A 27154-nucleotide genomic window follows, 5' to 3' on the forward strand; every position below is an offset into this window, starting at 1 on the left:
CCTTCTGAATGGTGCCCACAGTCTTCCACCTGTGGCGAGAAGCCCCCCCCCTTGTTAAAGCCTCCCTTCTGAATGGTGCAGCTCAGTCTTCCCCCTGTGGTGAGAGAAGGCCCCCCCCCCTTGTTAAAGCCTCCCTTCTGAATGGTGCAGCTCAGTCTTCCCCCTGTGGCGAGAGAAGCCCCCCCCTCCTTGTTAAAGCCTCCCTTCTGAATGGTGCCCACAGTCTTCCACCTGTGGTGAGAAGCCCCCCCCCCCTTGTTAAAGCCTCCCTTCTGAATGGTGCCCACAGTCTTCCACCTGTGGCGAGAAGCCCCCCCCTTGTTAAAGCCTCTCTTCTGAATGTTGCAGCTCAGTCTTCCCCCTGGCGATAAGCCCCCCCCCCTTGTTAAAGCCTCCCTTCTGAATGGTGCAGCTCAGTCTTCCCCCTGTGGCGAGAGAAGGCCCCCCCCTCCTTGTTAAAGCCTCCCTTCTGAATGGTGCCCACAGTCTTCCACCTGTGGCGAGAAGCCCCCCCCCCCTTGTTAAAGCCTCCCTTCTGAATGGTGCAGCTCAGTGTTCCCACTGTGGCGAGAAGCCCCCCCTTGTTAAAGCCTTTATTTGTTTATTTGTTTACATGTGTACGTTGAGAACAATTTTTCTTTTTTTTAAATTTTTTTATTTTTCACACCATAAACCACACTGACCAAGATGCATACATTTTCCTTTTCAAATATATACAGTGTCATTTTCTCCCCCCCCCTCCTCCCATCCCACCCTCCCTACCTCCCCCCCATTCATTTAAAGTACAAAATCTAAGACACATTAAACCAGTCAAACAATGTTGTCATTCAATAAAAATAAACAAGAAATTCCACTGAGTCAATTCTTTTCATTTCCTTCTCCTTCTGTCATTTTAGGTGGTAGATGTCCCCGGTAGGTTTTCTCTATTGTGTTTCATGTATGGCTCCCATATTTGTTCAAATATTTCAATATTATTTCTTAAATTATGTTATTTTTTCTAATGGAATACATTTATTCATTTCTACATACCATTGTTGTATTCTCAAATTATCTTCCAATTTCCAGGTTGACATAATACATTTTTTAAAGCCTCCCTTCTGAATGGTGCAGCTCAGTCTTCCCCCTGTGGCGAGGAGCGTGCCCCCCCCCACTTGTTAAACCCTCCCTTTTGAATGGTGCTGCTCAGTCTTCCCCCTGTGGCGAGGAGCCCCCCCTTGCCCTGCAGCGTGAAGGGTCCTGTAGGTGCATGGCACTGACTGGGCACTGTCGCGTTCCTGTTTGCTCAGTGTTGTGGCAAATGCAGCAAACGTGCCTCTTCGTTTGATCTTGTCCTTTTTCTTGACCATTTTCCTTCAAGCAGCATTCGGTTTTGTAGCTGCCACAGTGGTGATGAGGGGGTGGCAGAGTTTAATGGCATTTGGTTTTGTTTAAGCTGAGTTTAAATCTTTCACTTTGCCAACATAAACAGGAAGTGAGAATCACCGAACTTCAGTTTGTCAATTGAAAACAAAGCTGTACTCACTGGATTGTGACCATCTTAGCATAGACCTAGGTTGTCTAAATGAAGTTGCATAGAATTGCAAGCAAAATACTAATTTAACTAGTTGACAAAGTTTGATTTAGACAAAATGCAGTTTGTTTATATGGTTGAGATTCTATCAGTTATTTTCTCTTTAGGCAGAGAATGTTAGTTCCAAATATAGCTGTTTCTGCTATTTGTACAGGATCCCACCACCAGCCACATTTCCTTCCCATCCCTTCCTGACATCCACAGGGACTGCTGCCTTTGTGGCTCGCCTGTTGCCTCGCCAGCACACCCGTTGCCTCGTACCTTAGCCTGTAATGGCAAGAAGTGCCTCACTTGTCCTTGTACCTCCCTCGTCACCAAGGCACCAAACAGCTCTTCAAGGTGAGGCTAAGATTCATGTGTACCTCCTGCAACTTTGTCCACTGCATTCTCTGCTTCCAATTTGTCCTTCTCTGCACTGACGAAACTCCACGCAGACTAGGCAGATGATTTACAGAGCATCTGCGCTGTCCACAATGGCCATTCTGAGCTCCTAGTTGGATGCCATTACAACTCCCCTTCACATTCCCATCCTCAGCTTTCTCCATTGTCAGGATGATATCCAATACAAACTACAGGAATAACACCTCATTCTGCCTGGGTATTACACAACTTAAAGGTGTGAACATTACATTTTCCAATTTCAGGTAACCTTCACCTGATCCACCTACAATCCTCCCATTTTGTCCCCTTTCCCATACACATCATCACTAGCCCCACCCCCAGGTTCCCCCACTTTCATCTACTTATTACCCACACATTTCAATCACTGGATCCCCTCCCCATCTGTTTCTGTCTGCCTTTTGCCTCTGACCTAATGGTAAAAGACCAGAACTAGGGGACATAGCCTCAAGATTCAGAGCAGTAGATTTAGGACAGATATCAGATGGAATTACTTTTCCCAGAGGGTGGTGAATCTGTGGAATTTGCTTCCCATTGAAACATTGGAGGTGACTTCAGTAAATATATTTAAGACAAGTTTGGATAAATTTTTACATAGTTGGGGAATTAAGGGATGTGGGGGAAAAGGCAGGTCGGTGGAGATGAGCCCATCATCAGTTCAGCCATGAATGGTGGAGCAGGCTCAATGGGCTGGATGGCTGACTCCTGCTCTTATTTCTTTTGTTCTTGTGTTTTATCACCTTCCTTTCTGATCAGTTTCCAGCACTGGGAACCTTTGTTTTTCCAAATCCAGCAGCTGACTCCTCCTTCATCTTCCTTCCTTACCTGACATCTGTCCGTCATCTTTCAACCCTCAGTCTGCCCATCACCAATTGGCCCCTCTTTCTCTGCTCTTTATAGTAGCTATTATCCCTATCCACATTCTGTCCTGATTCAGGGTCTTGACCCAAACATCGACCATTCCTTTCCACCCATGGGTGCTACTTCACCTGGAGTTCCTCCAGCAGTTTGTCTTTTTGGTTTTTAAAAAAAACCTGTCCACGTATATCTTGTTCCCGCTTCCTACGTTTTATACTGTTGGATTTGTGTGATGAGTATCCTGTCCCTTTTTCTGATTGGATGGTCTTTCAGCCACAGTGTTCTGTCAGAGAACATCTTTATGGTTTATTTATTCCTGGATTTATTGGTTGTTCTCAGATTTATTGTTAGAGTACATACTTGACATCACATACAGCCCTTGAGGTTCTTTTTCCTGTGGGAGATGCGAAATTACCACTTATTGGTAGTGCAAAAAAAAAACTGTACACAGTGTACAAATGTCAACAAATAAAGAAATGTGAACAAACTGTGCAATAGAGAGAGAGAGAGAGAAAAATCAATAAAGTGCAAAAATAAGAGTTCTTGTATGAGTCCTTGATTGAGTTTGTTGTTGAGGAGTCTGATGGTGGAGGGGGAGCAGCTGTTCCTGAACTTGGTGATGCGAGTCTTGTGGTACCGATACCTCTTTCCTGATGGTAGCAGCGAGAACAGAGCGAGTGCTGGGTGGTGTGGATCCTTGATGATTGCTGCTACTCTCCGACGGCAGCGTTCCCCGTAGATGTTCTCGATGGTGGGGAAAGTTTTGCCTGTGACGTCCTGGGTTGTGTCCGCTATGTTTTGCAAGGCTTTACGCTCAGGGTTATTGGTGTCCCCGTACCAGACTGTGATGCAGCTGATCAGTGCACTTTCCACTCCACACCTCATGCAACTAGTTTCATTGTTTTCTGCTGGAGAGCGAAACAAGTGTTATGGATACTCAGTGGGTAAGAGTTGCCAAGTTGGCCATGAAAGATTGACAGAAAGGAACATCCTTTGTGGATTTTTGTTGAGCTCCTCAATGATGATTTTTATTTCTCTCTGACGTTGTTTCAGTTGCTGTTTTGAAGCCAAGAGGTGGTGAAACAGATTAGGCAGTTGTTGGTGCGAGGCTGATGCAGACACTCTTGTGATCACTCATTTGGACAATAGTATCAGGGTCTAGATTAGGACCATGTAGCAATTTTAGTAGAAACACAGTGTATTCTTTATTTCTTAATCAATGTTTCAGGTTTGAGTCCTTAATGAATAAATTAATAATTTATTAATAATTATTAATTAATTAATTATTAATAATAAATGAATAAACTAATTAATAAAGGTAGAAGCAAAATGTTGGCAGGCACCCGAACAAAATTTCTGTTGATATTTTGCTCGTACCTTGACAGGGCTCAAACCCAAAACTTTGGTTATGAACCTTTATCTTTATTTTATAAAGTACACAGTTGGACCTGCTGAATTTCTCCAGCATAATGTGTTTTTACTTCAGTCACAGTTTCTGCAGACTTTCGTATGTTACTCATGCAGCAATTTTATTTGTCTTTTGGCTGGTTATAAAAAGCATTTTTGTCATGAAGGGGAATCGGTTTGAGTTAACTTTCCCTACTGTCCCATCATCTGCACATTTCCCAAGTTCTTGCCTTTCCAGCCTTGCCAGTGAAATTGCAAAAGAGAATCAGCCTGTTTCCCATTGGAATTAAGAGTGGAATTGCTGAAGGTTGGTGCAGACTTCCTCCTCTTGGCCTCAGCTGCAACTTGCAGAGTCGGGATTTGCAGCAATGACCATATCTGATGATGCTGTGAGAGAGTTTGCTGTAGGCTTAAGAGTTGGTTGTGCCCCACAGGGTCATGCAAGCGAGAATTGTAGCGAAAGGACAAAATCCATTGCAGAGGATGTCATCAAAGTTGAGAAGTAAAATAGAGAGAAGGTTAATGATGAAATTATCCAGAATTGTTTATAATACTTGGATATTTTTGGAGCCAGTATTGAAGGAGGGAAAGAATCATGTAATCTTAGAACCGTGTCATTGCTAGCAGACCTCTTCTTCCATTTAAACACTTCCTGTGCTTCACTGAAGGAGTCCACATGCTCTCCCAAATACTGGATTTCAAGAATTCCTTTTGCAACCAACATCAGTAAAACTCATCATCTGATCGGTTATCATTGTGGAAGCTCATTGTGGGAACACTCATTGATATTGGGGTTACCTGAATGCCAGCAGTAACTGCACTTCAAAAGTTCAATGTCTCTACAACCATTGATATCCTGGTGGTGTGATCTGCCTTTCTTTGGGAGGTCTGATTTCATCCTTAAGATTTTGTGTATAGTTTCTTTATGTACCTTACTTTAGCACTGTCCTCAGACAGTTCATGAGCTGAAATATGTTTAATTGGATAACCCATATTGTGTGTAACATGAATGAAGAAAATTTGGTGACATTTAACTTGTTGTTGCTTTTTTTTTTTTTTTTTTTTTTTTTTTTTTTTTTTTTTTTTTTAAATTTTTTATTTTTCACCCCATAAATCACAATAGCCATGATATACACTTTTTCTTAACTTGTTGTTGCTTGAAGTGGAGGTGTATTCTGTTAACAAGCCTGAACAGCATAGTGTGGACAAAAATACAGGAACATGTCAGGGAGAAACCGGCACCTATGGTAATAGGTGTAGTAGAAATGCATTCTCCAGTTGTTTAAGATTTGCTCTTAGAATACCTAACTGTTACACCTGCTTTAAAAAAAAATCAGTTTAAAAGGCAAAATTACCATATTGTACTTCCACTGAACACATTTCACTTGCATGAATATATAAACAAAACATTTTACTTTATTTTCAGTTACATTCTTTGAAAACATTGCAGGTTCCTCCTCCTCCATGGATCTGCCCAAAAGATGATTATAGATAATTAACCCCCCCTCCAAGTTTACAGATAAAGCCTCTGACCGAGACGACTCTTACTAAGCAGGGATAAGGAGACACTTTGAGAGAGTCGCCTCAACGGTGAGCGGCGTCATCCTTAAGGTATTTATCAGATTTTTACCAGACAAGGGAAAAACCAGACTGGACTAGATAAAATAGGGGAGAAGGTACCGGAACATATACTTTATAAGTGGGATGAACAGCTGGTACAATATAAAAGCTCACCAGTATTGCATCATTGACTTAATATATGGAAGAAGATCCATTTTGAAAGGAAAAAAATGAATGACCAAATACCAAAATTACTATTGACGCAAAATCCGCTAATCCCTTTTACAATAGACAACCTTTCCTTTAGAGAATGGGAGAGGAAAGGAATCAAAAGAATAGAAAATTGTTTTTTGGGAAATAATTTATTAACATTTGAATAGTTGAAGTACAAATATGGAATAACTCATGGTACAATGTTTGCAGATCATCAATTAAAAGCTTATTTAAAGGATAAACTGGGAAACAGACTGAGATTACCTGAAGGAAGCAGCTTTGAATATGTGATTACAGACACAAAGATAATTAAAAGAATTATGACAAATATGTACATCAAGCTGCAAGATAAGGAAAATGATGAAATAAGCTATAAACCCAAACAAAAATGGGAAAAGGATTTAAACATAAAGATAAAAAATGAAACATGGGAAAAGTTATGCCCTGGAACTATGAAGAATATAATAAACACAAGGTTATGCACGATATGGTATAATTGATTACACAGGTTATATATCACACCCTAAAAGTTTAAAAAATGGCATCCAACATTATCAGATAGATGTTTTCGCTGTATGAAGGAAATGGGAACAACAGTACATGCAATTTGGGCATGTGAGAAAGTTTTGGGAAGATCTAAATCAGGTATTAAATAAAATCACATCCCAAAAAATCCAGAGATCTTTCTTCTAAGTAACATAGGAAGTAAGGAATTAGGCCTCAAATGGGATAAAGCACAAAAAAGATTCATTATGATAGCCTTAGCAGTAGCAAAAAAATGTATAATGTCAACTTGGAAAATGGAAGAGAGCCTGAGAGTACAGCAATGGTACATGGAAATGAATAAATGTATTCCATTAGAAAAAATAACGTAATTTAAAAAATAAAGTCACATTGTTTGAACAAATTTGGGAACCATACATGGAACATAACAGAGAGGGCTTGCCTCGGACCTCCACCCCCTAAAATGATAAGACAACACGACTCGATTCAGTGTGTAAAAGTAGATGACACATTTTTCTTGTTTATTTTTCATTGTGTGATAACATTGTTTAATGGTTTTATTGTATTGTATATGTTGAATATTTATTGGTTTTGGAGGGGGGTGGGAAGGGGAGAGGGGGAAAAAAAAGGGAGAAAATACCTTTATTTTTAATGCAAAATGTTTATATATTTTGGTTGATATGGTTCACAGTGGGAAAAATAAAAAAATTATATAAAACCAGCTCTTTATCCTGGGCGACGCCATTGCTGTTTCACACAACTTTATTCAAACAGCTGCTACAAGCAAAGCCCGACCAAGGCTGAATATTTGCTCTAATCTTCACCAAAGATTGATGAATCACTTCAGAGAACATTTACTTTTACAATTTTAAACTTGCGTATTTTTTATACCTATTACTTTAATTAAAAAAAAATTATTTTCCTTGATTTTTTTTTTGCCAGTTGCTTATATGCCATATACCAGGGGTTTTACTGTAAGTAAAATAAGCACCATTTTAAAATATCTAGGTCATTTTATAAATAATACTTCAATCTTTCTGACCTGTCATTTTTTTAAAACAAATTCAATATTGTAGACATTTATGGTTTCATAATTAGACAGGAATTGAGAGCTTGGGGACAATGTTGTACAAGACTGAAATCATGGATTATTTGACAAAAGATTTCTGGTACAAAGCATTACAATATTGTTGACCGTAAGCAGCCAGTATTTGTATTCATTCTAATGCACAGCTGGAAATTTCACCCTTGTTTGATTTATTATTGTATGGTTTGGATATGATGATGGAAATTCCTGTAACATGAATGGCAGAATCTCATCAGTTCGATCTTTGGTATTTTTTAATAACCATATAACAATTACAGCGCAGAAACAGGTCAGTCCAGCCCTTCTAGTTCAGGTCGAACACCTTCTCCCATCTCATCCCATTGACCTGCACCTGGCCCATAACCCTCCACACCACTCTCATCCATGTATCTATCCAACTTTTCCTCAAATATTAAAATCAAACCCGCATCTACCACATCAGCCGGAAGCTCATTCCACATTCCCACCACCCTCTGAGTGGAGAAATTCCCCCTCATGTTTCTCCTAAACTTTTCCCTCTTCAATCTCAATCCATGTTCTCTTCTTTGAATCTTTCCCCTCTTTCAATGGAAAAAGCCTGTCCACCTCGACTCTATCTGTCCCCCTCATAATTTTAAATACCTCTATCAAATCACCCCTCAATCTTTTAAACTCCAGGGAATAAAGCTCCAGCCTTCTCAACCTTTCCCTGCCACTCAAACCCGAAAACCCAGGTAATATTCTTGTAAATCTCCTCTGCACTCTTGCTGTGAGTGAAGAAACAGGTTTGGTAGGTCTCAAAGGCAAGGACTCTAAACACATTTTGATCGGGAAAGATTTTATTTACAGAAGACAAATGTGGGCGTGATGCACTGTGCACGTGTGCACACACGCCATAGAGCAGCCGTGGGAAAGAAATAGCAGACAATTAATAACAAGTGTTGGGAAAATAGTGTGGGAACAAACTAAACATACGCACACTGATCAAGGAAAAATAACTATGATGCCCCACCAACCCTTGACTCAATGCAGGCACAGCTCTAGGCTACAAGGGACACTAATTAAATGCTCCCAACCCTTTTAACAGTGCATATCTTACCAACAGTTTCTCCAGCACCCACATTTCGAGGCCTGGAGTGAAGCAGGGTGGTCCCAAGCTGGCAAAGAGGGAGAACAAAGAACACATGGCTCTTTTATAATGCTGGAGGGACAAGCCCAGGTCGTTAGCAGAGACCAGTCGCTCAGTGCCAGGAGGGTTAATCCAGTTACAACAGCCAATGGCCTAAGGCCAAGTACAGGCAGGCTGGAGAATCCAGGTAATTTACATGGTGCTAAGTGCAAGGTGTGCACTAATGGGTGGGGCGGAACCAAATCTTGATTGGCAGCTGGTATGTCCTCTGACTAGGGGGCAGTGTTGTCACATGACAGCCACAACCCTTTCCAACTCGCTCTATTCTGTTTATATCCTTCCTATAATTTGGTGACCAAAACTGCATACAATATTCCAAATTTGGCCTCACCAATTCCTTATACAACTTCAACATGACATCCCAACTCCTGTATTCAATACTTTGATTTATGAAGGCTAACATACCAAATACTTTCTTCACCGCCCTTTCTATATGTGACTCAACATTCAGGGAATTATGTACTAGAATTCCTAAATCCCTTTGTTCTACTTCAGTCCTCAATTGTCTATCTTTTAACATGTATGAGCTTTGCTGATTAGCCCTACCAAAATGTAGCAACTCACATTTATCAGTATTAAACTCCATCTTTCAGCCCTCTCTTCTAACTGTCCTATATCTATTGCAAGCTTTGATAATCTTTTTCACTGTCCACAACACCACTAATCTTTGCATCATGTGCATACTTATTAATCCAATTTGCCACCCTATCGTCTAGATTATTAATATGTATGACAAACAACAATGGCCAATTACCAATCCCTGAGGCACTCCACTAGTCACTGGCCTCCAAATTGTACAAACAAATTTCCACCACTACTCTCTGGCATCTCCCATCCAACCATTGTTGAATTCATTTCACTACTTCAACATTAATACCGAATGCTTGAACCTTCCTAACTAACTCTTATGCGGAACCTTGGCAAAGGTCTAATTAAAGTCCATATAGACAACATTCATAGCCTTCCCCTCATCAACCTTCTTAGTAACTGTGTTAACTACACCTAATCAATACCTGTCTTTGCAAATAATTGTATATACCATCTCTAAGAACACTCTCCATTTATTTACCCCTTAATTTAGTTTATGTTCATTGTTAGTGTATTTTAGGTACCTGTGTAACTACAGCAAGCAAGAATTTCAGGGCATTTGTACATGTATGTGACAAACTCATCTCATTCCAATTTAGGAAAATATTTGGATTTTAATATCTGGAGCCATTACTGTATTTTATTTCTGTTATCTAATTTCATGATCCAATGGATTCCTCTTTGTGGTCATCAAGTTGAAGTAAAAATGAAAGGTTTTGCACTTTGGGTATCACATTGTTATCTGTTCCCAGGACAGACTTAAAAGAACTAGATGAAGATCAAAGTTCCCCTGCTGCAAATTGACAGGGACCAGATGGGTTGAATGGACACTATCTGCTGTGTGGTAACACTGGACAATTAAACATGCTAAATTCAATACAAGTTTCAGGGCCCTGGGAAGTGTGTTGAACAGCGAGAGGTTGGGGTAGAAGTACGTAGTTTCCTGACAGTAGTGACTTGGGGAGATGGATGCTTGGTTTTATCGTAAGTAGTGAGTGTAGGAGTTGGGATCTTGGAACTACAGTTGTACAAATACTTGGTAAGGCTGCTCTTGGAGTATTTTGTGATCTGTGTTTGCCACAGTATAAAAAGGATAAGATCAAATTAGAGAGGGTGTATAAAAAATTCACAGGAAATTGTCTTGGACTGGAAGGCTTGAGTTATAAGGATAGGCTGGGACTGTTTTCTCTGGAGCGAAAAAGGGTGACCTTATGAAAATTGATAAAATATGAGGGGAAGAGTTAAGGTCACAGTTTTGTTTTCCAGTTGATGGAGTCTGTAGCTAAAGGGCATTAGGTTAAGGTGAGAGGGAAAAGATTTTTAAATTTTATTTTTTTCACACTATGAACCATATTGACCAAAATACACATTTCCCTCTTGAATATACGCAGTGTAATTTTCTCCCCTTTTTCCCTCCTCCTTTCCCTCCCTCCTTCACCCCCCCATCCCACCCTTGATTTAAGGAGGGCATGGAGGCCAGGTTTTGCACACAGGGCAGGATGTATTGGGCATGAGCTGCCAGAGGAGCTGTGAGAGGCAGATGTAAAAAGAGATTTGAATAGGTACATGGATTTGAATAGGTACATGGATAGGAAAAGATATGGGCCAAATGCAGCAATGGGATTAGTGTGGATGGGAATAATTTTTGGAGTGGATGGGAATAATTTTTGGAGTGGATGGGAATAATTTTTGGAGTGGATGGGAATAATTTTTGGAGTGGATGGGAATAATTTTTGGAGTGGATGGGAATAATTTTTGGAGTGGATGGGAATCGTTTCTGGAGTGGATGGGAATCGTTTCTGGAGTGGATGGGAATCGTTTCTGGAGTGGATGGGAATCGTTTCTGGAGTGGATGGGAATCGTTTCTGGAGTGGATGGGAATCGTTTCTGGAGTGGATGGGAATCGTTTCTGGAGTGGATGGGAATCGTTTCTGGAGTGGATGGGAATCGTTTCTGGAGTGGATGGGAATCGTTTCTGGAGTGGATGGGAATCGTTTCTGGAGTGGATGGGAATCATTTCTGGTGTGGATGAGTTGGACTGGAAGCTTGTTTCCATGTTGTGTAATTTTCAGTCTTCTATAGCAAGCATTATATGTATATTTTACAAACTGGGCACCCCTGTGACATATATGCATGCTATACGAGTATATTTTTACATGTTGAAAGAATGCACACAATTAATAGTGGGGCATGGGAATATAATGGTGGCATTGAAAGAACAGACACAATTTATAATGGGCATTGGAAATTTTGATCTTGGGAATATCTTTGTACTGAATACCACGGTATTCCTATAAACAGGACATTCTGGCCAGGGCACTGCACCTTATCAATGTTAATTTCCCAGACCCATCCCTGAGGGAGGTGATGAACATATCAAGTGCCAAGATGCACGGTTGGAGGCGATATCAGCCCACTGGCGGTGGTCAGTGGGGCAGGCACAAAGAGATTTCTTTAAGCAGTCCTTGTACCTCTTCTTTGGTGCACCTCTGTCTCGGTGGCCAGTGGAGAGCTCGCCATAGAACACGATCTTGGGAAGGCGATGATCCTCCATTCTGGAGTCGTGACCCACCCAGCGCAGTTGTGTCTTCAGCAGCATGGATTTGATGCTTGCAGACTCTGCCAGCTCGAGTACATCGATGTTGGTGATGAAGTCATTCCAATGAATGTTGAGGATGGAGTATAATGGCTGTTGCTTTACAGTTATTCTTTGTTTTCAAAAGCTATCCGATGTATGACACTGTGTGTATTTCTTCCTTTCCTTTCTCAGGAATACTTTGGGTCTCACAACATATGCAATAAGAGTTGAAACAGCTTCAGTGGGTCCTAATTTTTTCTTCCCAGATCATCACATATCTTTAGCATTTTGTTCTTTCAGATAGTCCCCCATTCTTTTCACATTCCTGTTTTTCCTCTTTCCTACCAATCCAAAGTCTGGAATTTATTTTCTGTTTGGTTTACTGAATTTTTGATAGAGTTAAACTTTGTAATCAAATGGATAGTAATGTTGGTGGGATCTTTGCTTTCCTTATAACAGCATAATTTATTTTGAAATAGACAGGGAAAAATTAAACCGATTAGGACTTTATTCTGTGAAGTGTAGAAGAATGAAAGGAGATTTGATAGAGGTATTTAAAATTATGAGGGGGTTTGACAGTAAATGTAGGTAGGCATTTTTTTCAGAGAGTAGGTGAGATGCAAGCCAGAGGACCCGTAAAAGGGGTACAATTTATGGGGAACATTTGGGGGTACTTCTTCACTCAGAGAGTGGTGAGAGTGGAATGTGCTGCCAGCTGATGTGATGAATGTGAGCTCAATTTTAACATTTAAGAAAACTTTGAACAGATACATGGAGGGGAGGGGTATGGAGGGCTATGGGCTGGGTGCAGATTAGAGGGACTAGGTAGAATAATAGATCAGCACAGACTAGAAGGGCTGAAGGACCTGTTTCTGTGCTGTAATGTTCTGTGGTTCTATGTAGACCTTACAGAGAAAAATAATACTTAGCTAGAAAATCTGTTCAAGTAATTGTCGACCCTTGATGCAAAGAAATCTAATCCCAAAAATGATGTCCAATGTTTCTTCTTTCTTTCTTTGGCTTGGCTTCACGGACGAAGATTTATGGAGGGGGTAAAAAGTCCACGTCAGCTGCAGGCTCTTTTGTGGCTGACAAGTCCGATGCGGGACAGGCAGACACGGTTGCAGCGGTTGCAGGGGACAATTGGTGGGTTGGGGTTGGGTGTTGGGTTTTTCCTCCTTTGCCTTTTGTCAGTGAGGAGTAAAACAACATCAATGTTCTGCTATGAATCCATTGCATGAAGATATTCTACATGTGTATCTTTCACTGTTTCACCATTAATAGAATGAATATATAGCAAACTTTAGCCTATTTTCCTTTTAGTAATCGTAAGGGATGCACCCATATGAAAACCATTGTATTGGCTAGTACTAAGGACCATGACTCTGGTTTATAAGAGTAAAGGGGAAAAGAAAATAAACTGCACTTGAAAAGTACATTCAGATTAATTTTCTAAAAGGGCCAGAGCTTGGGATTTGGCAAAACTGAATGCAGAAAAGTATTTTATCCATTAACATTTCCAGGTGCTAGGTTGGTACAAGGTCACTCACTGCGCCTGGACCCAGTCTTCAACTCACTGTGCCTGGACCCAGTCTTCAACTCACTGCGCTTAGACTCAGTCTTCAACTCACTGCGCCTGGACTCAGTCTTCAACTCACTGCGCCTGGACCCAGTCTTCATCTCACTGCGCCTGGACCCAGTCTTCATCTCACTGCGCCTGGACCCAGTCTTCATCTCACTGCGCCTGGACCCAGTCTTCATCTCACTGCGCCTGGACCCAGTCTTCATCTCACTGCGCCTGGACCCAGTCTTCATCTCACTGCGCCTGGACCCAGTCTTCATCTCACTGCGCCTGGACCCAGTCTTCATCTCACTGCGCCTGGACCCAGTCTTCATCTCACTGCGCCTGGACCCAGTCTTCAACTCACTGCGCCTGGACTCAGTCTTCAACTCACTGCGCCTGGACTCAGTCTTCAACTCACTGCGCCTGGACCCAGTCTTCAACTCACTGCTGGTGACCACCAGCATGCTTCATATTTCAAATTGTACCTTCCTATGATGGAATTGCTGATTGGCAGTTCGTTGGTTATTTTAAAATCGTGCATGCCTGATGTTTGCATGTATTTTACTGGGGACCTAAAATGAAGCTTTCCCCTCAGCTTGAAGAATCACCTGTTTTCAGGATCCTTAGAATCTTTTTTCTGCAATGATTTTCCACTTTTTTTCTAAATTAGCAGGAGAGGGAAAGATCTTAAATGAGAAAAACATCAAAAATGCAGAAAATTGGGCAACATTTTATTTACCATAAATACCATATGGGTTGGATTGGCACCTTGCACTTTACAGTGTTCCTCAGGAATAAAAAGGCAGTCTTATAATATATCAGCATCTTATTCACTGTCCTAGCAGGTCCCTCACAACCTTTTGGAATGGTGTAATGTGGGAGGTGTGACAGTCTATCTGGGCACAGCAAGCTTCCACCCACAGCATCTATTTTCATAATTTTATAGTCATACTGTATAAAATAGGCCCTTTAGCCCAGTTGTCCATGCCAACCAAGTTTGGCCAAGTCTTCTTCACTTGCATTTAGCCCCTATCCTAAATCTTTTTTCTTCATACATTTGACCAAATATCTTTTGAACATTGAAATTGTACCTGTTTTTACAGTTTCCTCTGGTAGCTGTTCCAGATATAAAGATTGGCCTCAGAATGAAAAGGTTGCCCAAATTGTTAGGTGTTTGAAATAATCTTTGGGGAGAGTAGGGGAGACATATAAAGGGAGGATAAAATAGCATTTGTGTAGCTAGGTGCTTGATAGTTTAGTGTAGACGTGATGAATTGGAGGGTTGTTTTCATGTTGCGTTACTCTTCTCTATTCTTGGGGTTGTGAGGTTAGTCTTGGATTATTTAGGAATGCTTGCTCTTTAAAGAATGTTAAAGTCTTATTATAGTTTTATGTTAAGCAGCTGCCGTTTTAGCTGGGTCATCGTTTGCAGCTGATGGTATTGTGTTACATGTGTTACAGTTAAAGCAGTCCCAGCCCGGAGTCTCTCTCAGGACCATGGTGAGTACTTGAAACTGAAGTACTTACTAAATAAGTTCAATTTGAGTAAAGTTTTGCAAAATTTCCTTTCCAAAATCTGGCTATAAATGTGTCAGATTCCAATGCTGCAATTGCTAAATAGTCAATTCTCTGCTGAGCTTTTGGCAATACAGCGTGACTATTTAATCCACTTAATTTAAATTAACATTTTTAAAATTTAGACATACAGCATGGTAACAGGCCATCTCAATCCATGAGTCCGTGCTACCCAATTAATGTCCACTCCCGGTATGTTTCAATTGGGAGGAATCCGCAGGCTGCAGGGAAAACCCACGCAGACATGGGGAGAACGTATAAACTCCTTATAGTCAGCATGGGATTCGAACCCTGGTCCCGATCGCCGGCACTGTAAAGGTGTCGCGCTAACTGCTACACCAAGCTGCCCTTGAAAGAGAAAAGTTGGTAACAATCCTTCAGCTGCTATTCGCTTGTGGTTGTTTAATCAAGAGGAAACAAATCCTTGCCGGGCAGTTGCTGTGCTTGGTCTTGAGAGCCTTTTATCAATCAAATGTTGGTCACAGTATTTGAGTAACCAGCCCAGTAACAATATTTAAGGCAGGGCACAACTTGGGAATGTGTCTCGTCACCAAGGAATGGGTTGGTTTTGAATTATTTTCAGCAATAAAGCAGATTTTAAAAAAAATAGTCAAATAGAATTGTAGACAGAGAAGGTTGAGTTAACATGTGGAATATTTGTCTCAATCAAAAGGATGCCCAAACAAGTATGAATTGGGATATAGAAAACTGAACAGGTCAAAATGGAATTCGTTGATATTTTTCGTCGAGAGGGATCTGGTGTGATCAGTTTTTTTTCGTCATGTCTTTCTTCTTTGGCTTGGCTTTGCGGACGTCTGTCGTGACGTTTTGTCATGTAGATTTAACACTAATTGGTGTGCCAGGAATTGTATTGGAGCCATTAAAACTGTTTGCTGTTGTGTTTTTCAAAGGATGGTTCATTTCTTTCTGATTGTTTTTCCCATTGTTGTCTAAAGTAACTGGTATGTCATTTAGCATGCCTTTTAGTTTTGAGCTTTGTAGTGGTGTGCAATACGTTCATTTACTTCCCTGTAATCTCTTTCTTTGGCTTGGCTTCGCGGACGAAGATTTATGGAGGGGGTAAAAAGTCCACGTCAGCTGCAGGCTCGTTTGTGGCTGACCAGTCCGATGCGGGACAGGCAGACACGATTGCAGCGGTTGCAAGGGAAAATTGGTTGGTTGGGGTTGGGTGTTGGGTTTTTCCTCCTTTGCCTTTTGTCAGTGAGGTGGGCTCTGCGGTCTTCTTCAAAGGAGGCTGCTGCCCGCCAAACTGTGAGGCGCCAAGATGCACGGTTTGAGGCGTTATCAGCCCACTGGCGGTGGTCAATGGGGCAGGCACCAAGAGATTTCTTTAGGCAGTCCTTGTACCTTTTCTTTGGTGCACCTCTGTCACGGTGGCCAGTGGAGAGCTCGCCATATAATACGATCTTGGGAAGGCGATGGTCCTCCATTCTGGAGACGTGACCCATCCAGCGCAGCTGGATTGCCAAAACTACATTCTGATTTGCCTTTGTTTCAAGATGAATTTTTCTCACTTTTATTGACAAACAACAAGTGATGTAATCATTGAACTGAAATCTGCATTAAAACAAGTTATAACTTTAGAAAGATGTAAAAGGCAGATTGGTTTGAGCTGTGAATTGGATATTGACCTGCTGAGCACCTACAAGGAAGCAAAACTGGTTAATACTTACGATAAATCCATGATAGAGATTGCTGATGTTATATATGTGTAATAAAGGTGAAAGAATGTTGATATTGTTCAAGGTGATTTTACAGTGGTCTTCAAAATTGAAGTTTTGATGGTATCTCTGTTTATGGGAATGAAGATAAGTAGAGACCATTAGTTTAAGATCACCAAAAAATCTAACAGGGAATGTGGAAGAAACTCATTTTCCAAATTATTAGTGTGAACTTGGAACTTTTTCCCACAGTGAGAAATTGGAGAATACCTTGGGGTATATAAGAAGAGGCTGGAACAGAATGAGAGGCAGGGAATAAAGCTGATGGATTCAGGTAATGCAAGAAGGGAAGGGGCTTGAAAGGAAACGAAGTCCTGGCTGGACTGAATAGCCTGTTTCTCTGTTCTAAGTTCTGTCTATGTAAAACTAAGCTCCAAGGTTGGGCGATTCTGACTACATTAAAAGTTTCCAGCAGATATTCTTGGGAATTGAATTATTAGATATTGTGGTTTGGGCAATGAGAATGAAAACTGCTCTCCAAAATATCACTCTGCCTTTATGATTCTTAGGAATGGATCAGTAATTTTTGAAAGTTATGTGATCCTTGCATTTGAAAAATGCCAACATTAATCAAGCTGGCTATCTTTGCAATTGTATGAGGAACTATGATTTTATTTTGCTGCTTTAGCATGGAGGCTGGAACCAATTTATCATTAATAGGGATATCTCAGTCCAATAATGAAATTAAAGAAAATAGCAAAAAAATATATTCTTGGAAAATCCAAATCATTTTAAAAAGGACTTCCATAGTATGTAGTAATTGTAGAACCAAAACAGACAGTTCAACTCAATGGGTCAATGTTTGGATTTCAAATCTTATCGCTTTTCTTGATACAGTTATCCATAATTCAAGCAACTGGCAGACTCAAACAACGCGCAAAAAAAAAAAATTGAGGAAAATAAATTTAAAAAAATTTAAAATAGCAGATAAAAAAAAATGTAAGTTTAAAATTATAAAAGTAAATATTCTCTGAAGTAACACAAACTTTTGGTGAAGATGGGAGCAAATATTCAGTCAGCGGAGTGCCTTAGATGTGCTTTGCTTGTAGCAGTAGTTTGAATGAAGTTTAAATAAAGCTGTGTTTGAATTAAATGGTATTGCCCAGGATACAGAGCTGGTTGGGGTGACTCTCTTAGTGTCTCCTTATCCTTGCTTAGTAAGACTCCCCCGGTCAGAGGCTTTATCTGTAAACTTGGGGGAGGGGGAATTAATTATCTATAATAATATTTTTCGTCTTTCGGGCAGCTCCGTAGAGGGGGAGGAACCTGCACATGATTAAATGTTTTCAAAGAATATGACTGAAAATAAAGTAAAATGGTTTAAGGTTTGCATATTCACGTAAGTGAAGTTTATTTAGAGTAAGTACAATGTAGTATTTTTGTATTTTAAACTATTTATTCTTGGTGCGGGCGTATTAGTTAGGTATTATAAGAGTAAGTCTCAAGCAACTGGACAATATGTTTATCCAGTAATCCCCATAGGTGCTGGATATTAAGGGTTTTACTGTATTAACCTTTTATCTGTTCCAATGTGCTATGGATCTTTGAACTTACCGGCTTGTTCAGAGGGTCCCCGCTGTCCATTTACATGAATCACTGAAAGTTAATGTGCAGGTTCGTCAAGCAATTAGGAAGATGAATCCTAAGCTGGCCTCAAGAATAAAGGTGTCTTGCTCCAGTTTAATATGGGTTCTGGTGAGTGTATCAAGAATATTGTGTGCAGATTCTTATCCCTATCTAAGATAGGATATATTTGTAGATAGGATATATAGGATAGGATTTATGCAGTGGTTCTCAACCTTTTTGTTTCCACTCACATCCCACTTTAAGTTATCCCTATGCCATCAGTGCTCTGTGATCAGTAAGGGATGGCTTAAGGTGGTATGTGAGTGGGAAGGGAAGGCTGAGAATCACTGCTCTAGACCCAATTGTTACTGAAATATCTTGCTTGAGAAAAATTGTCATTGGCCCATTTCCTTTGGAGTTCTGAAACCCTACACATAACAAGTCAATGAGGTACGATTAAAACAGTGATTTTCAACTTTTTCTTTCCACCCACATACCATCTTAAGCAATCCCTTACTAATCACAGAGCATCTACAGCGTAGGAATTATTTGAAGTGGTATTTGAGTGGAAAGAGAAAGGTTGAATGTAGTGAAGGTTCACTGGGTTGATGATAGAGGTGGGTTTGTAGTGTGAAGGTTATGCTGGATGACCTTTTGCTGGTTTGAGTTCAGAATACTCAAAGGTGATCACATCGAAATATACATAATTATAAAGGACAGGGTTTATAAGCAGTTGTTGTGTCCTTGGCTGGGGTGTTTGGAACCTGGGATCACAGACTCAAAATAAGGGTTGACAATTCGAGATAGAGATAAGAAAAAGTTTCTTCACCCATAGATGTAGCCAAGGAAGTTGAGAAGTTACACATTTTGGATGTGTAACATTCCCAGCTCGGTTTAAATTCCTTTTTCTCTTTGCGTGACTGAAGATGCAAGCCAAATGATTGCTGTTGATAATGGTACCGACGTTTACAGATAACACAAGTATATCTTCCAACCACGTTAACTCTTCAAGGTAAGTCAGTAACTGCTGGACCTTTGGGAATAAATTTTGCAATTAAGATTCTGCCTCAGACATCTATACATACAGCATGGTAAGAGACCACTTTGGCCCACGAGTCTGGGCTTCCCAATTTATACCCAAATTAACCTACAGCCCAGGTACAAATACTTCAGTCCATTGGGCCATCAGTTGGATGTTTAAATGGATGGTAGTATAGGATATAATTCGTTTGCCTGCCTTTCAAACTAGTGCACAGCTCGGAGAGGAAATGATCACAGACTCAAGTTGATGATTGACGAAAATAGGCAGGTGAAATCCCTACTCTGCCTTTTACTTGTTGTGGATACCCCCACCAGTGAATTTAGGGATACTCTGATTAGCAAGTGGTTCCACCTGAAACTTGGATGACAGGTATACAAATACAAAAATATTGTTTCATGTACATGAGAATCTCAAATGGTTCGTACGAGCAGTTCCTTTGGTCGTTCAGCGTTCTCACTGCCCGTGGGAAGAAGCTGCTCCTCAGCCTGGTGGCGCTGGCTCTGACCCTCCTGGATCTCTTCCCCGACGGGAGCAGCTGAAAGATGCTGTGTGCAGGGTGGAAGGAGTCCTCCATAATTTTGCACATCCTCTTCAGGCAACAATCTTGGTAGATCATGTCAATGGTGGAGAGGGAGACTCCAGTGATCCCTTCTGCCACTCTTGTGGTCCTGTGGATTCACCACCGATCCATTTCTCTGACTCTCCTCTACAGACAGTACAATGGAAGACAGAGATAAACAGTTGTATCCCTATTGAAAAAAAATCACATACAATCTAAAGAACAAATATGGCACATTTATAAGAATATGGCAACCATATCAGGACGATGAAGGGGCCCAAACATAAAAAGGTATTTGACCTCCCCAATGAAGATTTTCTTTTTTAAATCCAACTGTGAGCCCTGACAGTGTATGGATTGATACTGTGAAATGGGTGGGAGGGAAGGGGTTGTTTTGTAAGAAATAAAAGTTATATACATATTTATATATTTTTAAAAATTAATTTCATTACCTGCAAGGCAGATGAAAAATAGGCAAGAGTTTTTTTTCATAATCTAAGTAATAATGCCGGATAAGCTGGAGCCTTTAAATTAAAGGTGCAATGTTATCCCTGCCTCGTTAGGTTCCATGGTAAATGCATTAGGGGTGCAGTTAGTCACGCACTTCTAGTTTTAGTACTGAATCAGAAGAATGGGTAGAAAGAATGTTGCTAACGCTGGGAATCTGCTGCTTGGGTTTGTAATTAGCATGCCTGGCAACTGCTGATGCAGTGGTGTTACAGCCACAAATGTTTTACAGCACTTGGAAACAGGAGTGACAGGGATCTCCCAGTGGCCAGCCACTTCAATTTTGTGCCCCATTCCCATGCTGACATGTCTGTCCATGGCCTTGTGTACTGTCAAACTAAGACCACCCTGTAAATTGGAGGAACAACACCTCAATTTCTGACTGGGCACTCTCCAACTGAATGGTATTAACATACATGTTATTTTTGCATATAATTGAAGTTTTTTCCCGTTGGCAATTACCACACCTACTTTCCGGGTGGCCCTTCACACTGGACGATCTGAATGCCAAATATTCAGATCTCACAGCGTATACAGAGCCATTGTCATACCCACACTCCTGTTCGGCTCCGAATCATGGGTCCTATACCGGCATCACCTACGGCTCCTAGAACGCTTCCACCAGCGTTGTCTCCGCTCCATCCTCAACATCCATTGGAGCGCTTTCATCCCTAACATCGAAGTACTCGAGATGGCAGAGGCCGACAGCATCGAGTCCACGCTGCTGAAGATCCAGCTGCGCTGGGTGGGTCACGTCTCCAGAATGGAGAACCATTGTCTTCCCAAGATCGTGTTATATGGCGAGCTCTCCACTGGCCACCGTGACAGAGGTGCACCAAAGAAAAGGTACAAGGACTGCCTAAAGAAATCTCTTGGTGCCTGCCACATTGACCACTGCCAGTGGGCTGATAACGCCTCAAACCGTGCATCTTGGCGCCTCACAGTTCGGCGGGCAGCAACCTCCTTTGAAGAAGACCGCAGAGCCCACCTCACTGTCAAAAGACAAAGGAGGAAAAACCCAACACCCAACCCCAACCCACCAATTGTCCCCTGCAACCGCTGCAACCGTGTCTGCCTGTCCCGCATCGGACTTGTCAACCACAAACGAGCCTGCAGCTGATGTGGACTTTTACCCCCTCCATAAATCTTCGTCCGCGAAGCCAAGCCAAAGAAGACTGTGTATTTACACTAAATACCTGAGGTGCGGTATTTTTGGTTGATGTGGGATGCCACTGTGTTGACGTCGAGCACGATGTATAACTTGCAAGTGACATACAGTGTCGTATGTCCCACTGCTGCTGCCGAATCCTGCAGTTGTGTTTAGACTGCAGGCGTTCTGTGAAATTCTGTAGGGGTCCAGGAGGTAAAATACTGGAATGATGTTTTACTTCCAGGACCTTTTACACAGACTGGATTCTGGAATTGTGGGAGCAATTTTCTGGGGCACAGCATAATAGATTTCTCCAGCCTATTCCCTGTCCTCCTTCTCTTCCCTATCCCTCTGTCTTCTTTCCTTCAGCTCTCCACCCTTTTTCCTCCCCATTCGCAGAATTCCCCTTTGCTGGTGTACCCCCTCCCTCCCTATCCATCTGTTTTCTCCTGCCTGTGGGATTGTACTCCTCTACGTGCCCCTCACCCCACCATTTTGTCTGGGCAACTGCCTACATTTCTGTCATACCTTGATGAAGGCTCAAGTTAATGTTGGCCATTTATCTTTGCGATTATATAAAGGCCTGCTATGTTTCTCTAGTTCCTCTGTGCAATAAAAAGACATTTTGATTAGTGGGTATTTAAGTTTCTGATGTCTGCAAAGTCGTACAGAAACACCATGTTCTTCTTAGGATGTTTAAAGCTTGTTTGGAGAAAATTCAGTTGCATTTTAAGTTGTCTTTCGTTTCACAGCAAGACCTTGAGAATCTTGACTAATGGTGGGTGTTGTATTAGAGCAAAGTAATGTTTAGTCTGGCATGTCATTGAGTCTCCTTCCAACAATTTGCACACAAAACCCTCCACTGACGCTCCTCTGTATCACCGAGAAAGTTAATATGTGGCATGGATTAATCACTCAAATGCTTAGTGTTAGTAGAGGGACTGAGTTCAAGAGACCACATTTGGATTATTGTGTTCAATTCTGGTCACCTTATTACAGGAAGGATATGGAAGCTTTAGAGAGGGTGCAGAGGAGATTGACTAGGATGTTACCTGGTTTGGAGATTGTGTTAAGAGGCAGAGTTAACATGGCTAGGGCTTTTCTCTTTTGAGGTGATTTAAAGAGATCTACAGTAATAGTGTGAAAATTCAGATGCCAGAAATCCGGACTTCTCAAAAACGTGCTTGAAATCTGGACCATCTGACAATTTGGACTTCGGCTTTTGCACCACAGATGTACTGTCTGAGAATCCAGAAAATCTGGACCGACCCAATCCCTGAGTCGTCTGGATTTTAGGACTCTTACTGCATAAGATTGGATGGACATTGTAAGGTAAAACATCATGAGATGGGAATGTGTAGGGAGTTACCCTGTACAAGGCTGTAACAAGAAGGGGAGGTGTCCTTGTACTCCTGTTAGGTAAAACATCATGAGATGGGAATGTACGGGGCAGTAACAAGATGTGAATGCATCCTTGTACTTACAAGATAAGAGAGACATTGATGGATTGAGAGGCAGGAAGCTAGCAGGGAAAGGATAGCAACAGTTTTAGTCATTGGACAAGTAATGATATGATGATGTTCTAAGCACATATCCAAGGGTATAAAAAATCACCATTTTGCTGATAACGGCAGAATGCATTCTCCGACTAACCTGGTTGGTCGCAAGTGTTACAATCCGGTAATAAAGAACAAAGAACCCTGATTTCGACTCAGCCTGGTGTTTGTCTCACTCATTCATGAGCAAAGCAGACCTAACAACAGTCAGCACCTTTTTCTTAGGGTGACAACAGCAAATACCAGAAGATATCTGTATCAGGTGAGGGGAAGAATGTTTAAGGGAGATGTCAGGGATATGTTTTTTTTTAACACAGAGAGTTGTGGGTGCCTGGAATGCCAGATGGTGGTGGAGGCTGATACATTAGGGGCATTTAAAAGACTCTTGGGCAGGCACATGGATGCAAGAAAAATTGAGGGTTGTTGGTGTGAGGTAGGAAAGGTTTAGAATGTTGAATAGGTTTGTATGGGTCAGCATAACATTGTAGGCTGAAGGGCCTGTACTCTGCTAGAATATTCTATCTTCATATTAAAGAGCCTCTGGAACTATTTTAGATGTGCAAGGGAGTTTTCATGGAACCCTGGTTGAGCCTTTCATTCTTCCTCTCGCTGTGATTGGCTGACTTGAAATTAGGATCAGAATTTATTGTCATGGACATGTCATGAAATTCGTTGTCTTGTGGCAGCATCACAGGGCAAAAATGTTGCTCTAAATTACATTTAAAAATGAAATAAATTGGTGCAAAGAGGTGAGGTACTGGTTCAAGTCCATTCAGAAATCTGCTGGCAAAGGGGAAGAAGCTGCTGGGTTTGGGATTTTCTTCAGGCTCCTGATGGTAGCAGTGATGAGGGTGGTGAGGGTCCTTAATGATAGACACTCTTTTCTTGAGCCACCACCTCTTTTGATGTCGATGGAGTGAAGTCTGATGTCCGTGATGGTGCCGGCCGAGTTCACAACTTCTCTGTAGTCTCTTCCTATCTTGGGCATTGGCATCTCCATGCCAGACAGTGATGCAACCAAGTCAGAATGCTCTCCATGGTGCACCTGTAGAAATTTGCAGAAGCCGTTGGTGACTTAACCAAATCACCTCAAATTCCTCATGACGTATAGCCTCTGGCCAGTCTTCTTCAAGGAGCCATTTGCAGAGGGGGATGCAAATACTTACTGGTTTCTCTTTCCACAGTTGATGCTTGACTGGCAGTTGCTATAATTGTTGGTCCCATCAACAGTTGTACCGCTGAATTGTTCATGATCGGAAAGTCTGATCATTATTGCCATACGAATCGTGCAGCAAATTTTCACACAAATTGCCCATTTCATTTCCTGCTGTGTATGTTTCATCCAAAAGGAAATCTGAAAGCTGTTTTAGCAATGACTCACCTGACAGTCATTTCTAACTCACCAATGAGATTTTTATACTGGAATATTGCCTCAGATACATGTTTTGAAGTGAGTTAATAAAGAATTTTACCTAGATGGTGTTGTAGAGGTATGGAGTGGATCATCAGTTCACATTTGTAGAGTGATTGATGCCTCTGGAATCTGGCTTTAATTTCAGATCACACTAATGTTTTTTTTTAAACTTTATTTATTCATTCAAAAAACAAACAATATATGACAATTAAACATGAACTTTTTTATATAGAAAAAAAAAGAAAGGAAAAGAAAAGAAAAGAACCCCTGCAGGGTTTAAATCACACTCTCATGTGATGAAAAGTTACTCTGCTGGCTGCACGGGTATGATTGAAGCAGTTTGATTAAGATCCTAGTGGATGTAATTCCCCAAAATATTACCCTTAATTTCTCACCAAGGGATACTATTCTGGCATTCTAAGTTGTAAATTTTTATTTTAAGGTAAACAATGAGGAGGAGAGAGAATGGCATTGACATTTCATTTTTCTAAGAGCAACCAAATTAAAAGTACAGTAAAACCCCTGTTATCCGGAATTCAAGCCCCCAGCAAAAAAAAGAGGAAAATAAATAGGTAAAAAATACGGAAACTTAAAATTGGCATGCTTCTCTGTTAGTTCGCCAATCACGCAATCAGAAAATACACTTATCCAGCTTCTACCAATCCCCATAGGTGTCGGATGGCAGGGATTTTCCTGTATTCATTATTAAAGTTTTGAAATCCTCTGACAATAATGCCAGTATAATTTTGATTTCCGTTTATGCTGAGCTCTGTACTCTGTATGAATTCCATGCACATGTGAAGATGTGGAGAGTGTCTGTGGTAAGGGGTTGTGTCTGGTGACAGTGGTTCTGTCAAGTTGCATTCTGGCAACTCTTACTGTCTCGTAGCTTCTTGTGGTTGGTAAAAATCGCTGAGTCTTTCGAGTGAGTCGGTGTAGCAATCGCAAAGAGCAATGTTGAGCAATTGAATTCAAGGTCCAGTTTGATCTCTCGTCTATGCTGAATTGGCAGTTCTCAGGATAAGAAATCGAGGAAATTGAAGTCGTGGATTAATTTATTTTCTAAGTTGTAAAATGTAACAGGAGAAATTTAAACTCTCAGAAAAGTTGGGCTGATAGAGTTGAAGTGCCTCCAAGCTGAAGGTTTGAGAAATTTTCATTAAAAGAATTTGTGCAAGAAAGGATGTGATATTAAGGACTGGAGACAATTAATATATCAATTCTGTGACTTTTGTTAAAATAATTCATTCTTTGTTTCCATTTCTGTTTATTCTCTTCAACAGTTAATCTTGGGATGAAGAGGAGTTTTACGAAGGTTGCAGGAAGAAACCTTGTGTTAGGAAACTTCTAGTTAGGCTCCACCTCTCCAAGTCTGTGGTTGCGCTGAAGTCCTACCTGTGTGGAAGACTTGGACTGTGCTCTCAAGCTGATCGTAAACTCAGGAAATCACTGCATTTGTAGAGATGATACCAAGGCTGAAATTGGTACTATGGGAAGTTTAGTTATCTCTCTTTCTTTCTTTCTCTCTCTCTCTGTCTCACTTTTGCTTTCCCTCTTTTTTTAAACTATGACTAATATCCGTGATGAAAGGTCAACCAGGTTGTCATGACAACCCCCACCTCTTTTGAGGGGGATCACTCGGCTCCTAAATTCTTTGTTGGATACGACGAGGATGAAATTGACGACCTGGAATCAAACATGAAGGCAGAAGACCTTGACCTTTACGCTGATGAAAATGATTCCGACTCGGTGAGGAACTTTTTTGCTGTTAAATTCTGCCCACTTTGAATCGTTTCTGCTCCCTGATAACGTGACGGCCCAGTTACACAGTAAAATGCTCAGTTTCCACATTAAGAAACAACTTCGATGGAATGTTAAAGATTGTTTTGGCAATAACATTGCTTTAAGTGGTCAATGTGATTTTTATTTAGTGGTTGTACTTCATAGGTGAGACATTTTGGTATCGTTCTACATTTTATGGAATGAAATTATTTTATTTACAGTTAATTTACAGACAATGTACTTCCAGTTCAATATAAAATGTTGGGTGCACTGTGCTTTTTAATTAGTTTAGTACTTGTATCACTTTCTTTGTGCCTTCAGAAATCCATTTTATTTTGTGAAGGTACAGTTATGTTTGTTCCTTGCTTGGACATGACTATTAAGTCTTCATCCTTTGTTTCCTAGTTTATTCTTGCACTCGAATTCTAGGTGATGAACAGTAGCCAGCTATTTGTGTACATGATTTGCCCTTAATGTATTTTTGCACAGCGGGGTTTAGTGATGTAGTAGCTTTGCCTGGTATTATGCATCCTCCAGATCCAACTGACTCCCACAGCTCTTTAATTTGGGGAATCAGGAGATGTCAGATTAGGAAACTGATCCTGGACACGTGGACCTGGGATTATTTTATGTTTGAAAGGACTCTGAAAAATTCGGGTTATCCTTTGCACGGTGCGCGCACGGTTGACTGAGGAGCCTTCTTCGGTAAATTTAATCATTCTTTGATTCATATTGGGAATTGTGTATCCACTTTTTCCATTTTCT

General features: G+C 41.0%; 1 protein-coding gene across 14 annotated transcripts in view; it reads left to right on the forward strand.

The window, feature by feature from the left end:
• Positions 1–27154, forward strand: part of ppip5k1a (diphosphoinositol pentakisphosphate kinase 1a) — a 184893-nt gene that overhangs the window by 42857 nt on the left and 114882 nt on the right. For 9 of the 14 annotated variants that reach the window (XM_069902482.1, XM_069902467.1, XM_069902473.1 and 6 more), the window contains exon 2: positions 25891–26356. The exons of 2 other annotated variants lie outside the window; for them this stretch is intronic. In XM_069902482.1, the coding sequence (XP_069758583.1) occupies positions 26213–26356 (144 nt within the window). In that variant the 5' untranslated portion in view covers positions 25891–26212. Of the gene's footprint in view, positions 1–8682; positions 8894–14957; positions 14997–25890; positions 26357–27154 lie in introns of all 14 variants that reach the window. 3 more of the 14 variants (XM_069902469.1, XM_069902468.1, XM_069902470.1) reach the window with 3 other exon arrangements.

The sequence above is a fragment of the Narcine bancroftii genome, chromosome 11, assembly GCF_036971445.1.
Source record: "Narcine bancroftii isolate sNarBan1 chromosome 11, sNarBan1.hap1, whole genome shotgun sequence".
In the NCBI taxonomy this organism is placed as follows: Eukaryota; Metazoa; Chordata; class Chondrichthyes; order Torpediniformes; family Narcinidae; genus Narcine; species Narcine bancroftii.